Source organism: Emydura macquarii, unplaced genomic scaffold (genome assembly GCF_026122565.2).
Source record: "Emydura macquarii macquarii isolate MOO-44397 ecotype Brisbane River unplaced genomic scaffold, CSIRO-AGI_Emac_v2 contig_1644, whole genome shotgun sequence".
Classification (NCBI taxonomy): domain Eukaryota; kingdom Metazoa; phylum Chordata; order Testudines; family Chelidae; genus Emydura; species Emydura macquarii.
In genome coordinates, this window is record NW_027131781.1 from 23837069 (window position 1) to 23853871 (window position 16803).

Consider the following 16803-nt stretch of genomic DNA (forward strand, 5'->3'; position numbering starts at 1 on the left):
TTTTGCACAACTGTGAAAATTGAAATAGATAAAAAGCTTTAAAATAAACATTGATGGTGTCTATCAAAAACATAAAAATTGAATTCTTCGAGCCAAACTATAGGAAATATTGACGTAACTGTATCTATTTTATCTTGTCAAAATAGGCAATTTTCCAAAAGCTGAACACTGTTTCGGGCAATGAAAATATGTGTGGAATTGACGGGATTGTCCCGTTGTTTGAGGGGGAGCTGTACATACCATAGAATGCAAATTCTATGGCTTGTGAACTGTATCGACATTCAAACTGCCCCTTTTGGCTTTAGAAGCTGAAGGCCAGGGGAATATCAGTCCATAAGTGAGTGTGGTGTTACTTTAATCATATCTGTGACTCATTTGGGGGGAAAGTAACATCATCATTTTTTAAAAACTTTAATCCAAAACTCAAACTGTGATGCAACAGTTTGCAAGGACGCCCCACCGGTTCAAATGATTTCAGACCGTCACCGATAGCTACACTTTATGTGCACAGAGGGCGAGGATGAACTTTGGCTGTGACCTGGATCCACAATTCACAGGGTTTTTTTTTCATACAGCTGCAATAATATTCCAGAAAACATAATTGGCCATTTACTTCATTCACTTTTTGCAAATGAAAATAAAGCTACTGTGATAGCAGCTCCTTCGCTAACACAATACTTTTTTTTCCCTGGCTCCATCAACAACAAAGAACTCTCGCAGGCTACAAAAATCTTTCTCTAAGCCTTTTTAATGGAAAACTTCATAGAAAATATTTCATATCCTTTTAATTTTTTAATAACATAACTATATACATGATAAACTGTAACAAAGAACTGTAGGGATTGGAAAAAACGTTTTGTTGGATACATGCAGAAGGTACATTGGTCAAAAAAAGATTTTCACAAACTCATGTACATCAAATGCAGCAACAGTGACAAAGCTGGGGAAAAAATGGCAGCTGTATATTATTTACCTGAATTTAAGTGGAATAACACAGAGACATACAAAACACACAAATACAGAAGAATATACAATATAAATGCTTATTGCTAGCACAGAAGGTTTCTTTTCTTCTTTTTTCATTTTTGTTTTTAAGTAAATAACAGAAAAGAAATAATCTCCTTTTTCACATTTTATATTGCCGTTAAAAAGATAACTAATTTGTTATTTGCTGTATGTTTATTTTACTCTGGCATAACTACAGTAGGAGTACATGACATTCACATGTAACAACTCAGGAATACTTGGTTTCATCTTTGTGTTTGTGAATGTGCTGTCACTTGTGAATAACAGCATGTTACATAATACTTAAAAACACACAGGAAATGGCATGAGTTATAAATACAAAACTCTTGTGGGGCTCAACACTGGAAGGGGCTGGGCACTTGGTTCCTGATGCAACAAAACATTTAAGGCCAGGCTTAACTTCAAACACAGCAGCAATCCCTCTGAAGTCAATGAGTAAAAGTTAAGCAAGTGCCTAAATGATTTGCTAGTTTGGGCCCTGAGCGCTCAGCACCTTGGTCTATGGAGCCTGTGGTTAGGAAACAAACGAGGCTATAATTCTGGCCTTACACTCCACAGAATGTAGCTACAGTAGGATATTTACTGTACTTTTAAATAAATGTTAACATAAAACAAACCAAAAAACACCTCCAAACTGGCACTTGAGTGTAATTCTGGAACTGGTAAGAAGAAAACAACGATTGCTGAGTTTATGTTCAGTTTGTTAATGGGGAATCAGGAGGGATTCTGTAGCCATCAGGAAGGGGTGTGCAGTGTACTGTAAAAGTCTCACTTTTAAATAGGCCTGCTCTTGTTCTGCTGCTATGTCAAAACAAGAATGGACATAACTGAAAAGTCCAATAGCCACAATTAAGCTCTTCTGGGGCTCACCAGCTCGGTGAGGACGGCAAGCCATTTTTTGTAAAATCAAGCTTGTCGGGCAGGTTTTTCCAACTCTAGTGAGTACATCACCATTTCCCAACTGGCCAAAGTAGAAACATCTGCTGTAATCACGAGTATTTTGCTGGCTGAGGAGCCTGCAGAGTCTGTCTATGCAGATATTTCATTTAAGGGGGAAAAGAAAAAAGCTCAGCAAATAATGAAAGCTGAAATAGTTCTGTAAAGCCTTTGGGATCTCCTTCCTCTCCCCTGCCACCATCCAGCCATGCTCTTGTGGGAGGATGGTAAAACTTTCTAAAAAAGCCTTAACGTGAGATGTTACCTATAATAAGACATAAAATAACTGTTAAGATGCACTGTGAATATTAGACAGTCATGGAAACCAAATCTCAGTGCTAACTAGGATTCTTCAGAATTTAATAATCCATACAATACTTTTGTTACTTCCGCTCTGACCACTTCAAAATATCATGCTGATTGCAAATTTGCCAATACAGCATATTGGCCGGCTTCAATTCAAAATAGTTCACTTTTGGTTATTGAAGAACATCAGTGATACTTGGACAGTTGTGCATGGCTAAAATGAACTCTGTCACAAAGCGCCATATAAGACTATCAGCCAAAGGCAAGCTTTGTTTGAGAAGATGATTTTAAAACAACTTGCCTTTTTTCATACGTATGCAAAGGATTTTTTTATTGGAAGCTAAATAGTTTTATACGTGTACAGTTATTAAATGGTATCCACTTGCAATTTTAGCTCTTGCCTCATGACTGGATTTTAAAAAAAGGGGGTGCGGGTTCCCAGTGGAGTGCTATGAAACAATACAGAGTTGGTTTGCATTATGTATGCAGTTATGTGCCTGGTATATATGTTGTAACTTAATATCTTAAATATATACTGTGTAACAACATTTTTTTATTCCTGAGTGCTGGTCCCCATAAGGAATATTGAGGGTGGCATCACATGCTGTTCTGCACAACAAGGTCCTTCATCTTCTTAGGAATTCTTTTGAGGAATCTTTATTGTTACAGTTTTAACTTCAGAATATTCTCTCAATCCACATTCTCCCCTAGAAAACAAATTGCAGCCTATCAACTCATGTCCATGCATTAGTTCCTTATCCATCCATCATGCATAGCAGAAGGTGACTTGAGGAAGTCATAATACAACCTGAACAGCAAAGCACAGCTGCATCATTACACCGTTATTTAACACTGGAGTGAGGTTCATTTGATCTTTTGAAACCACTGATGCTCAAGTCCCAGTTTGGGACAGAAGAAGCATGGCTGGCTCCAGGGTTTGGTAATGAGGTGTGGAGCCATAGTAAAAACAGATAGGAGTGACTAGAAGCCCTCACTGCAAAATAAATTGATGGTCTCCATCGCTTCCAGGTCCTGGGGTAAAAATGGCCACACGCCAAGAACGATCACCCTACCAGCACACCTGATAGCCTGTTAGCACTCTGCAAAGAGAAGTCAAGGAGTGAATGGCAGGGAAATGGAACTACTCATAGCCCTAAACTAGAGCTGTGCTCAGCCCACAACTGCCTTTCTCCTATCCCTGCTGGTTCCTGCCCAGTGAGCGGGGAGGTAGGTGGCATCAGTTACAGAGACTGGGACTGAGTGAGTAAATATCCAGCAGCAGCAGGGACTTAGGGCATTAGCACATTCTCCATTGAAGAGTTCAACTTACCCAGACTTCCAGTAGGCAGAAACCCTCTTTTAGCCCTGGCACAGTGACACTTAACTTACCCTATAAGCCCTAAAAAGTTAGTTACTATCCTCCTGGGATTTGATATGGCTGAATACATACACTATGTGAGAAATATGGAGGTTAAGATATTTATGTTGTCTTGGTTACTGAATAGATTTTTCTGTAACTGGCTCTGGCCCAATTCTGCTGTGGATACTGGGTGACACTTTGGTGTAGGATCATTCCTTTTTCCTTCCTACGGAACAGCTCATTTCGTTTCCTCTTCGTATATTTGGGTGAGTGACAAGTCATTATTTCATGCTCGTGTTGCAGTCATGCCTATAGGTTCTAGTCAGGGATTAAAGCCATCTTGTGTTGAGCACTGCACAGACATAAAAATAGTCTCTGCCTGTATGAGTTAACAATCCAAGTACAAGAGCTGAGCGTCTCTTCAGCCTGGCTTGGTACTAGGAGACTTAAACATAGGTGTTGGGGCATTTGCTCCTGGCTGAGACTCTTGCACTTAGTGTAGTTTCTTTATTTGTAGGAATAAAACCTAGAGAATTCCTGCAAATACACTTCATGTGAGTTTGTTTGGCATTTGGTGCTGCCCTTCCTTATGTAACAGTGCAGAATTTAATCCAAAATTGCACCATTAAGAAAATTCCAGGGGGACTCTCCTAAACCCCCTTTTAATAAATGTTGCTTTCAAATCAGGGAGGGGGTTATTATACGGAGGCTGAGCACTATAAAACTTGTGGCTAGGCTCCTGATGTTGCATAGCCTGTTCTGAATTTACTTCCAAAGTGTACATTTTTACACACAAATGTTTCCCCAGGGGGAGACCCTTCTGACCTCCCTTTGGAGTGTTAATTCATTTGTACAGAAATGTTGATATTTATCAGGTCATTCCACCCCACCTGCAGTTTTGAAACCCTTCCAACGTGTCTGTTGGCACAGTAAACCTTACACCTGACTTAGCCAGTTGATATTTAACTCAGTCAGACTGATGTTTCAGTCAGCATTATATGAATTAGTAGAACTACAGGCAGGGAAATGAACTAATGAGGATTTTTCACAATTAAGGTTCACATTGAGTTAGACAAACTCCCACAACTTTCAACAGAAAGTCCCCTGGTTTGTCTTGCACACAACTACCAAACCATTTATCACACTCAGCTGAGCCTCAGAGCCATTTCCCAGTGGCTTAGCAGAGGCTGTCACAGAGAGCTCCATGGAGCTGAAGAACTAATGCTAATCAGTCTCTCTGTGTGAAAGTTTCTGCTTGATTCAGTAGGTCTGAAACTTGGCTCCAAACAGCCATTGGACACATTTTTTGAGTCAATAGTTAACCCAGCCAGTGCAGAATCCAGTGCCTTTATATCCCACTAGTTACCAGCTGCTGTCTTGTTCTGGTCTACTAACCAAATAGTGTGTGTGTGTGTGTGTGTGTGTGTGTGTGTGTGTGTGTGTGAAACTCAAGGTGATATGGGCCTTAGCAACCATTTTTTTTCTGTTTTGAACTTCAGAAGGTAGACAAATATGAGTTGTCCTACAGCTACTTGGTAGTTGATGCCTGTTTATAAGGCTATGTAGATTGTCTTACCTCTAATACAGCCGTACAGGAGAGTAAAGGATAGGAAGGAAGCCCCACTGCATGGCTATGTTAGGCCTAGCCAGATCGTAGTTCTAGGAGCAAGGAGCAGGAGGAGTCGATGGGCAGGAATGGTCAGAACCATCGTTCCATTCCCCTCTATAAACTGGCTAGGTTTGATATAATGTATACTCCCTCACCCCAAGAACAAGAGACAGTCGGAGAAGAGACCGTGCCTGAGTGATATTCCTTCTTGGCTTTTTCTGAGCAGTGCAGCTGTGCACTGCCTCCTACGCTGGACCAAGCTGAAAGCCTCAATCTGGACGGTACGGATTAACCCGACAATAGACAATGTGCCTGAAGTAGAGCTGAACTTCCTTTGGGAAAGTTTGGACTGATATCAGAGCTTCTTTCTTTGGGTCATTTGTAATTTAATATGGCCATGCTACATCTGATGGGCCTGATTCTCATTTACAAGAGGTCATCTTCACATCACTCTGGCAGTGTAACGGGACCTTATTGGGAATGTAAATGTAACTTAAGCCCACTTTCAGGCCTCTTTACACTTCCAGAGCATTGTAAAGGAGCAGCCTTAGTAGACAACAGACATGAGTCTCCTATGTACATAAGGTCTGATTCTGCACAGCTTTTCACCTTGTGTTGTCAGGTACACCTGTACAAAGTCAGTGTAAGATTGGTGCAGTAGATCTTGATTATTGATTTTTACTCTTTCCTACCTATACAAAAAAATAGGGAAAAGAAATCTAGGAAGTTAAATGCAAACCCAAACCCTGCTAATGCAACATTAAGGTGGCACAGTTATTACCTGACTCTAATATAATGTTAGCTCAGTTGTGATGCACATATTATAAGGCCTGTTTTCTAGTCCTATTTTTCTAATTAAATGTGTAACTTAGTACTGTTTGTGCAGTAAAATATATCCCATAAAACATAGCAAAATTAACATTGTTAGAACCTTCATTGTTTTCATTTCCTGACTTTATGATTTTAACAGTGAAACCATGATAATTCAGTAAAAAGTGTGTGTGTGTATGCGCATTTGTGCACATGTGGGTAGACCCCTGAAAATCTGTGTATATCCACTTTATGTCCACAGCCCATGTTTGTGAGTCACAGATGGATGCAGATCCAAATTCTGTATCTAGAGCCCTGCAAATCTGTGGATATCCACTTTATATCTGCAGACTATATTTTTGGATCACGGATTGGATGCGGATACAAATTTTGTATCTGCACAGGGCTCTACACATAATTGGGGAGTGAGAAGAGAAAACAGTAGACATGATGGACCCTGGTCAAAGAGACTCTTAAGTGCCTAGAATGATAACTGACAGCGGAGTTGTCATCAGGTGTCTTTTCATGGAGGATACAAATATTATATCAGACCTAAACATTATGTTATATGGGAAATATTTTCAAAGGCACAAATGGGAATCAAGTGCCTAACTCCCATTCATTTTCAATAAGGGTTAGGTGTGCATCTGCCCTTTATGTCTTTCAAAATTGCCCTCTAGGTACACACAAATATCTTTACTCACATGGGGAGCAGTGGCATACCATGGTCTCCGGCACCCGGGGGCCATACGTACATTGGCGCATGCACCCCGCCCCCGCTCGGTGGTAGTATCCCGACTGTGTCTGTGGGCCTGTTTCCTGTTCTCCCCCGGCTTTGGGGTGCTGGGGGCTGCCCAGTGGCATCCCCCTCTTGGTACGCCACTGATAGGGAGCCCCCTTCAATAGAGTTACTAGTATGCTCTGTTGTGTTCAGTATTTTTAGAACATTTTCACAATGATAAGAATTAGCCAGTTTGAGGACTGCTCTACACTACAGAGTTAGGTTAGCTTAACTGCATCGCTGAGGGCTTTGGAAAATGTCATGACCTGTGTAATGTAATTAAGCCGATCTAAGCCCCAATGTAGACACTGCTATGTTGATAGACGAATTCTTCCATCGACCTAGCTACTGCCTCTTGGAGAGATGGATTTACACTTCAACGTCACAGTGGCCCAGCTGTAGTATTTCTAGTGTAGATATATCGTGAGAGCAGTATGACTGATTCATGAATGAGTTACGCAAAGTGGTTCCTAACAAGGGAAAATATTTCACACTGCACAGAACCCATTTTATGGATCAGGATTTACTTCACCATATTTATAGTTTGACAGAGTTTGGCCTTATTTTGATTTTACTGCAGAATTTGTAGTCAGCCACAAACTATTTTCAGGGCTTAGTTGGGACTTAAGTGGTTCATGTGCCCTCTGCACAGGAATGAGTTTTGCCTGTTACACAATCAAATGTGCTGCACACACAATTGCTAAAATATCCTGCTGTTTCCATGAGGGTTTAATACCGGTAGGACTTTCAACTAGGTATGGTAGGAAGAGGATTGGAATCCCACCGTTAATCCAACACATCTGCCATTTACTTCCAATTGGAATAAGAAAGAAGACAGATATTCTGTAACAGAAGGGAAATATTTTTTTAGGGAGTGTTAATAGAGTAGTCTTAGTCTAGGTCTGATTTCATTTAACATTGTTAAATCTGGAAGAGATAAATAGCAGTTTAATTACATGCAGGTGGTCCGGTATTAGAAACTATGGTAAACAATAGTGAAGACAGACAAAAAAATACGAACAGTTACAGGTAGGGAGGCAAGCAATATGGAAGAATGACAAAATGGGAATCTTCGCAGGAAATTGCACATTATGTCTGAGGAAAAATCTCCTTAATCAGGGAGATATTTGGAAACTTCCTTTCTCTTTAGGAATGAAAAGACAGTCCCACTAACTCACCTTGCTGTTCCAAAAATCTCCACGGGAAAAATAATAGTGCCAGACATGTCAAATGTATATGCAACTAAGACATGAATATCTCTGTCATCTCAGATCATCATCATCAGTGTGATACATGAGTACCTTTGTCGTTTTCATTCTAAAAATTCTCTAATGTTTCTTGACTTGTATATCCGAGCAAAGTTTAGAATTTAGTATATATGCTACTTACATTTCTCTCCCATTGCCAGACATTTTGAACCCTCCAAAAGGACTCTGGGCATTTAAGGCATTGTAGCAATTTATCCTGTGAAAAGAAAGTGAGCTAAATCTAGGTGCATTGTCAGTTATGCATTGGGGAAATCCAGTTGGGAGGGCTGATCTTATAGAAATAAGGACACTATTGAACTATCTGTAGTAACTAAGGCTGTCTAAACTATCACTTATGTCAACAAAATTTATGTTGCTCCGGGGAGTGAATATTCCACCCTCTTGAGTGACATTAATTACACCGACATAAGAGCCAGTGTGGACAATGCTCCAGCCAATATAACTACTGCCATTCATTGGGGATGGATTAATTATGACAATGGGAGAGCTCTCTCCCTCGTCGGCATAAAGCAGCTACACAAGAGATCTTACAGAGGTGCAGCTGCATTGGTGCAGCGGTGCCACTGTACACTCTCTAGTGTAGACATGGTCTAAGTAATTTCAAACATAACATAAGCAGTTTATCTTTTAAGAGCATAATCCTATTCCCATTGCAGACAATGACATAACTTCAAAAGGGAGCAGGGTCAAGCCCTGAGATGCTGAAGGAAAATGTTAAGTAACTTGAATTCAGCTTCAATAATGAACTGTTAATTTGTTAGCAAACCTCAGTGCCAGCTTATCACGCTCTGCTCTTAGATTTGAAATTGTCTCTTTCCACCTGGTTTCTTCTGGGCTCTTTAGATTATCCAGTCCTGACATTTCAATTTACATGCTGTTCACTCTCAGAAATGGGGTTTATCATTCCCTAAGAATTAGGGATACTGGGTGCCTGTCAGCAAATGCATTATTATTAGTGCATTCATCAGAAAAATCTAACAGGCTTCCCCCATTCTGAAAACAACACAAGACATTATTATTATGTGATTAGGATGATGATGATGATGATTTCATGTTATTTGTTTTCAGCAGTGCCTACCAGCCTGCTAGTGGCTGAGTTTACAATCTAAGGCCGATGGGGGAAAAGGCACAATATACAAGTAAAGTGGGCAGGGCGATGACAAAACACTTTTAACCTCTTCAGCTAGTAGATATCTAGATTGGGCCTGGTTCACCACTCACGTGGAGAAACAAAAGGGTGGAAACCTGGAGTGGCACAGTGGTGATTCTAACACCTCATCGCCATCAGCAGGAATGCATGCTGGCTGCTGCCTTACCAGACTGTCCCAGCTTGCATTGCTGAGGAGACCGTCAGAGCCTTGTTTATGTCATTTGTAAAGACAGCCGCTACCAGTCCAAAATCTGAATTGTTGGCTCTCTCTATAACTTCATCCATGGTTTTAAATCTCAGTATTTCTTGAACTGGCCCAAAGATCTGCAACAGAGATTAATGATTAATTTGTAAAACAGCCTTGTCAAAGGCATTTTATCCCCATTTTTTTCAGCTGTCTCCCTTTTCCTGTTTTACTTTTTATCAATTCCCAAAGCAGTATTTATTAGTGGCACCAGCTCCCTGCAAAACTGTGTGAGCTTTCCAAAAGCAGAGCCCTAGAAAGAGCAGCCACTCAATGGAATCCATCCACTCACTTCCTTTTCTCTTTTTTCAGCTCTGGAACTTGGCTAACTAAGACAGTGGTTGAGATCATTTACTAAATAGGTGCTGAGAGTTTCTCTACTCATAAAGGTATTGAGACTCACACCATTGCCCAGCAAGACCATTTATAGCAGTAAATTCCAACTCTAAAACTTTTATCTCCTAAAATAAACTGATCCTGGTTAGACACAAATTTATTATGATCATGCCCCAGATAGGAAATTTGTGGATACCTCTTCCTTGGCAATCCGCATGTCATCTGTTACATTGGAAAACACCGTAGGTTCAATGAAGAAACCCTTTCTTCCTAATCCTTTACCTCCACATTCGAGTTTCGCACCTTCAGTAATGCCACTTTGGATAAGTTCCAGGATCTTGTTATATTGTTTCTTATCAATCTTAAAGGTTGAAGAAGCTGTGTCAGTTCTGCTTGATAGTGCACTTGACTACAAAACTAGAATCAGTCTGAGAGCATTACATAAATCATCCCACATTGGGTTCACTCACAAATTGACAGGTACTAAATACCTGCAACTACTGTTGACTTCCCCATCTCAAAGAATAGTATAACCCACATTAAACCTGTCTGGGCTCTGTCCTGCTATAGTGGCTGGCCCACATTTAGAGGTTTATGAATCTGCTACTGTCTTCCATCTAATGAAGCTGATCCTTTAGTTCAATTAGTAGAGGAGTCATGCTTTTAGATTCAGATGTCTCAAGCTTAGTCCCCACAAATGACCCTCCAGGGGGTTTAGTTACAGTAGCAGAGAAATTTAGGTTTTTTTCCAAATCTGCCTCACTTTTGTTCAAAACTAACCCCTTTTTGGAGATCAACTATCACAATTATGGCAATATGACCTTTTTGAAGGATGACAGCTTAGAGCAGAGATTCCTGGAAGCTTGCCTCTCTAATGCATGTTATCGTTGCACTGCTTGGAGGTGCACAATGTAGATTTAAGGAGAGAATCTAGCCCTTAATTCTATGAAGCAAACTTTGTAGAATTTTCCAATATGCTCAGATAATATAACTAGGGTGTAACTTTTCATGAAGGGAGAGACACCCACTTCGGCACTGCAATAGGTAAGGTTGGCCCCTTTGGAACTATACTTTTAAAAAAGCTTGTTATTTCAATCCCTGTGTACCACCACAAGGCATGCATTCATTTTCCACAACCCATGCTATGGTCTGAATGAGAATCACAGACACCACCATGCTCTCTATGCAACCTACCCATGGGGTCACGAAGAGCTGACACATTATTGTTTACCTGGGGACCTTGTTCCGTAGTTGGGTCAAAAGGACTTCCTACTACTCTCCTCTTGGCACGTTCGACACTTCTTCTAACAAACTCCTCGTAGATCGCCTCTTCCACGTAAATCCGCGAGCCTGCAGTGCAACATTGTCCTTGATTGAAGAAGACCCCCTGGTGAGCTTGTTCCACAGCATAGTCCACTATAAAACCAAGACAGCCATGGGTTGCTGTGAGAAGTAATTCACACACTGCTATTATGCCAGCATGATCTTTCTCTTGTTTACATGAGGTTTGCCATTGCCGAAATGCTGGTGACTTCAGTGGAGTTTCCAGTGGGAAGAAAATCAGGTACTTAGGGAAAAATTTGGTCCTTGGTTATTTGGGTGCAACAATTCCCTAGAGCAAAATTTGGACCATATGGTATTTAATGCGCTTTTATAAAGATTAAAAATGCCTCCGTATTAAGTGATGTCCAACAGTATAGCCGTAACCCCACTGTTAGTTACAGCACTTTGGAGTTTTGGTGTAACTCTATTTGGAGATTTTTTTAAAAAGCCTACAATGCTTTATTTTCAGAACATCCTAGAAAATCCTATCTAAGAAACATGGCAAACTTGTTTCCTTTTCATCATCATCTTGGAAAAGTAATTCAGACTGTTTCCTGAAACTCATTCAAAATCTTCCAAGAAGAATCCACAAACATTGAAAACAATAGTGTTTAGAACTGGTTAACTGATTTCCTTTTTCTTTTCTTAACATAGTTTTGCACTACGAAGGGCTGTAGCCATCCTCTTGTGGCTTTTCAAAGCACAGTATAGTTTCTATGGCTTTGCCACACTATCAGCAAACTTTGGCACATGTTCTGTAAACAGATTAAACAGTTCCTTTGTAACAGCCATCAAGATCTCTTCAATTTTTAACTAATGGCTTAGAAGTCTGAATCTCAGGTTAGGTGCTAGTTGTGTAGTTGCAAAGAGGCCAAAACCTACTATTGATCCTCGGTTTTGTATGATACATTGTAAACACAACTGTAATTTAAAATGTAAATCTCTCCTGTAGGACAAGAAGAATATAGCCCGGGAAAAGAAGCTCTTGAAACATTTATAGCTTATGGAATCTGTTATAAGTGCTTGGAGGGAGAACAAGTTGTCGTCTGTCAGACAATTCTGTGTGATAACTAGCTTTGGGGAAGGACTGGACAACTGTTGAAGGGTGTTAATTGTAGAGATGGATTAATTAATATTTTGGCTGCTTGTTTCAGGTTACCTAGAATCACAAAACTGTAGGCAGAATAATTTGTTCCAATCCAGGAAAATTCTGTCAAGGTTTGTCTACATGTAGAGTTACACCTGCTTCAGTATGTAATGTGATTTCAGTTTGTTAGTTAAACTGGTGTAAAAAACATGTGGACAATTTCAGTTTGAATCATTTATTTCAAGATAGCTTCACTGAATTAGGAATAGCTTTAAATTAATTCAAAAGAAACCTCTCAAACCAAAATAAGGGTGTCCATAAATGGATTTGCACTGGTTTAGTTAAATCAGTGGAAATCTGTGAGTAGATAAGACTTGGGTCCTTGTCTGCATGGGAATATTTTTTGGGTATAATCTAAGATGTGAATTAAAATACTGCTACATGGGTAAACCACACACACTTTATGCCCTGATGCCATTGTATGTTATGTCACTTGGGAAAATGTTTAACTGATAAAGGTCAATCTTTTACCTGAATAAGTGTGCCCACACAGGGTTTATAGCAGGATAATTGTAGTTGTATAACTACATCAATAGAACTGGTAAAACTTTCCCATGCCACCCAGCCCTCCATAATTGAGGGCTCTTAGACTTTATCCTAATCTTGCAGAGGCTATCTGAAAGCAGATATAGGGTTGCATCCTACTGTTGATCTGAATGAGGCACTGCTTTCTCTTGTTTAGAAAACCCGTAATTTCTGTTCCGTATAGTTGCACAGAAAGCTTTTCAAAAGTGTAGTGAGTGCAGTGTATCTGAACCAGCCTGAAACAATAGCTCAAAGCTAGGTGTGAACTGCCCCATTCATCATAATAGGGTGTTAACTTCAAAACCTCAGCTGACAATTTAAATGTCAACACTTAACTACTTAACTGCTGATCATTTTAGCTGAAACTTCCAGGTAGTTTACTTATCCCACAATCCTAAAATGTTGCCTTCAATTTGGCAATAAAGTGCCAAAATTCCCAGCTGCACACTCCTACCTAGTTACCACCTCTGTCCAACTGCCCTCTGAGGGGCTAACAAAGGCAGTCATGCTTTGGCAATGCACAATTCTGCAACACATTGTACATTAAGAAATGTAGGAGCAGTGTAAAGTTTACAATCAAACTACATACCAGAAGAAATACTGCCTTGTGTTATTTCTCCATTGTCAGATTTAATTCAATAAACCTTCCCATCTTTTAATCTGAAGCTGCCAGAGACCTTTCAGGGCTGGAGCACTGGGGTACCACACTGAATGCAAGCCTCTTGCTGCAGGATTTAGGTCAAACGGAGTACATGGGCTTTGATGACAGCTCAGCCTTGGCTATGCTCATTACATCATTTTGCTCTTCTCCATGAAGCATCAGGTAGAAAGGTGTCATTTAAAAATCATACCCTTAGGCAGTTACTGTCATATTTAAAAGTTTGGTTAGATGCAGTCACCGTGTCTATTTCGCTGGGTTCGCATTAAACAGAAAGATACACTAAAGAAAACAAATGAGAACACAGAAACAAGTTGGTAAGCAGAATGCGTAAATGCTGACTTACGATCAGCATCTGCAAAAATGATGTTGGGGCTCTTCCCCCCCAGCTCCAGAGTTACTCTCTTCAAATTACTCCTTCCAGCTGCTTCTTGGATCAGCTTCCCGACCTGAAAGGAAATGGAGAAACATTTTACACACAATGCAGTCATACGCTTAACTGCAATAGCAAGCTTGGGATATCAGTGGGACACAGCTATTAAATAATCCAGCAGGTTCTTCAGATCCACAGAATCACATGAGAAATAGACAACTTCCCAGACCTTTCTCAGAGTTGGAGGGTGGTTAAGACACAGGACAAACTTGTCAACAGGCATGCCCCTTCAATAGCTGTGCTGAAATGGCTTTGGGTTCTTGTCACAGGTAGCTAGTCTCCGGAGACAGACTAAGCAGGTGAGTCCAATCTAGCCAATTAAAGAGGGCTGGGCTATAGCTGAGCCCATAACAGGGTGGCAGCCATAGGTCTGGGTAAGAAGGTTATGGTGGAGTAGAGTAAATTTGGGTGCTGGGCCCTTTGCTGGAGCTAGGGGCTAGGTGGCTGCTGCTTCATGAAGGGAGTAGGTCTCACTGAACCTTGGAAGTTGCCAGGAGTACCAGAGACCTGGGGATGTGGCCTGCAGTGTAAGGCTAAGGAGTGAGTTAAAAGGCTGGGTTTTTGTTTGTTTGCTGGCTTCTGTTAAGAAAACAAACCTCCTTGCAAGAGACCGGGCATGGCAGGGTACGTTTTGGAGCTGGAGAGAAGCCTGGCCTGGTGATAGTTTTCTTTTAGTCCTTTTTTATTGCCTGGCTCAATATTGGAAATCTGTGATGACTTCTTTAAAAATAACTGGCTTGTGTATTATCTATGGAGGAAGTGCAAAGGGTTTCCCATGTGATTAACAAGAGGTTTAGGCTAAACAGCTTTCTGTTTGACACTGAGGGGAAAAAAGTCACTTGTACAGGTGCAGAATGCGTTAAGTAAGCTCTTCTTTAGTAATAAGCACCATCATGCTGCCTTTATACAGTACTGCAGTTAATAAAATGATCTCTTTAATTGTAAGTGATTGCAATCCACACTCAACACTGATATTTTCCAGATTGTTAGACAAATCAGTTCTGGGGGGGGTGTGTGTGCGTGCGTGCGTGCACATCCTGAAACATTCAATTTTTAGTCCCCAGAGGATTAAACTAATTTTAAGAGTGAAATTATAAACCACAGAATACCACATCACCACAAAATTAGCAGCATTATATATAGACTTAACAGCATTCAGTAGTTACAGAAAGATTGCCCAGGCAAAATACAGCGCACAAACACCAGGCCACATACTAAGCTGTACCACAGCTAGAACAGGTAGTAAGGGTGGGAGTCAAAGGAGATTTTGAGATACTTTTGCTCTTTCTCAATCCTAGGGCCAGCAGGAGGCAAATGTAGTCCGGGGCGTAGTTTAGAACATCCCCAAGAGATGATTCTGCAGATGAGGATCAATAACGTGCAGCACTACTCTGGTTGCACCTACTTTCTGCTAGCCATACCTATGACATGCCACCTGTGCCCAATGTCAGAAAGGGTGCATAACATGGAGCTGGTAACTCCAGCTCTATGTTCCTTCGAGATTCTCTTACACTGGGGAAATCCCCAATAACTAATTAAACCAGCTTTCTGCTCATTTTCCATTGCTGGGTATTCTTATGCCCATTTTATGGCTTTGGGAAACGGTCACAGAAAGATTAAGGCCCTGGTACAGTAAAACATGAGTACAGGGTTCAGTGCTCTGCTGAATAGGGATGGACTTCAGCATGTCCTTTAAGTGCTTTGTTGAACCAGGGCCTAAGACTCAGGTCCTCAAAGGTATTTAGGCACGCAAGGCATTAGATGCCTATATAGAATCTGAGCCTATTTTACAAGCTCAGTGTCACAGAGCAGGTCAGTAGCTTGCTGACACATGTAAACACACGAGCTTTGATTCCTAGTCCCTCTTTCTAAGCAGTAGGAATCAGTCTTTCCTTTTGCAAAAATCCCATCAATAGCTGAATATTTATTTACACTTTGACTGTGCTACAGATCTAGCTATGGAGATTTCTCAATGTTAAACTTCTATACATAAGCCCAGGTGATTACAGCTGCCAGCATTAAGGGGTTAATGGGAGAGAAGCTGACCTACAGAATTAAAGTCAGTCTGCTGGAGAAAGTTAAGTCAGCACTGGAGTAATCATAAAGCAAATGAAATAGAACCCAGGGCCCCCACAAGAAAAAACAAAGCAAAAAGCCCACAGGATAATTAAGGAATTGTCAACCATTCCATGTAACTCAATGATTAACTGTGTATTTGGTGATATCACTATCAAGTTTGACTGTGGATTTTTTAAAAAATAAATTAACTTCAGCGTCTTTTCTTTACCTCTATATTGATGAAATGGAGTGTTGACATTATCATGAAATTCCTTACATATCCCCTTAATTAGAGCTGATTTTACTGCTACATTTGACTCCGAGCCAGGCATGGAAAGAAAGGGGGAAAAAATCCCCTCCCACACTGCATACATTTAACACATCACTTGGAAATTCCAATATCTCCCAAAAAGTTATGAAATTTACACCGGAAAAGCAACAAGAGCATTGCAATTATAGTCAGTGCTAGCCAATGTCACTCTGCAGCATCTGGGCTTCAGCCTCCCTCTTTTAAAGAACAATAACTATTTCCACCCCAAAATCACAATACAAACAAAAAGCAGAACACGGTAAAGAGGGCAAATTGATCTTTCCTGCCACTCCCTTTTTCTACTTTGATGTCAGAATATTTGTGACCAAGTAAAAAAAGATTAAAACTCCTGGCAAAACAAGCGGTTGCCAAATATTAGATACAAAGGGACTATTGACAATGGTCCTCATTTGGAAATGTGTTGTCTTTAATATACAAAGGCTGTCAGCTTTCCAAGTACATGCGAAGCAGAGAGTCTCACTTCAGCCTTAACACTGGAAATAAATGCTAACTTATGGGTGGC

General features: G+C 40.5%; 1 protein-coding gene and 1 long non-coding RNA gene across 5 annotated transcripts in view; one reads left to right on the plus strand and one right to left on the minus strand.

The window, feature by feature from the left end:
- Positions 1-1627: 1627 nt before the first annotated feature.
- Positions 1628-16803, minus strand: part of ALDH1A2 (aldehyde dehydrogenase 1 family member A2) — a 69162-nt gene continuing 53986 nt past the window's right edge. Inside the window, exons 8-13 of one of the 4 annotated variants that reach the window (XM_067555938.1) lie at positions 13826-13928; positions 11058-11242; positions 10023-10187; positions 9413-9570; positions 8218-8292; positions 1628-2227 (exon numbers count right to left, since the gene is read on the minus strand). In XM_067555938.1, coding sequence (XP_067412039.1) covers positions 2224-2227; positions 8218-8292; positions 9413-9570; positions 10023-10187; positions 11058-11242; positions 13826-13928 — 690 coding nt within the window. In that variant the 3' untranslated portion in view covers positions 1628-2223. The other 3 variants (XM_067555935.1, XM_067555937.1, XM_067555936.1) reach the window with 3 other exon arrangements.
- On the plus strand, positions 14294-15376 carry LOC137158216 (uncharacterized). Its single transcript, XR_010921331.1, has 2 exons — positions 14294-14452; positions 15211-15376. It is a non-coding gene; the product is annotated as an uncharacterized lncRNA (long non-coding RNA).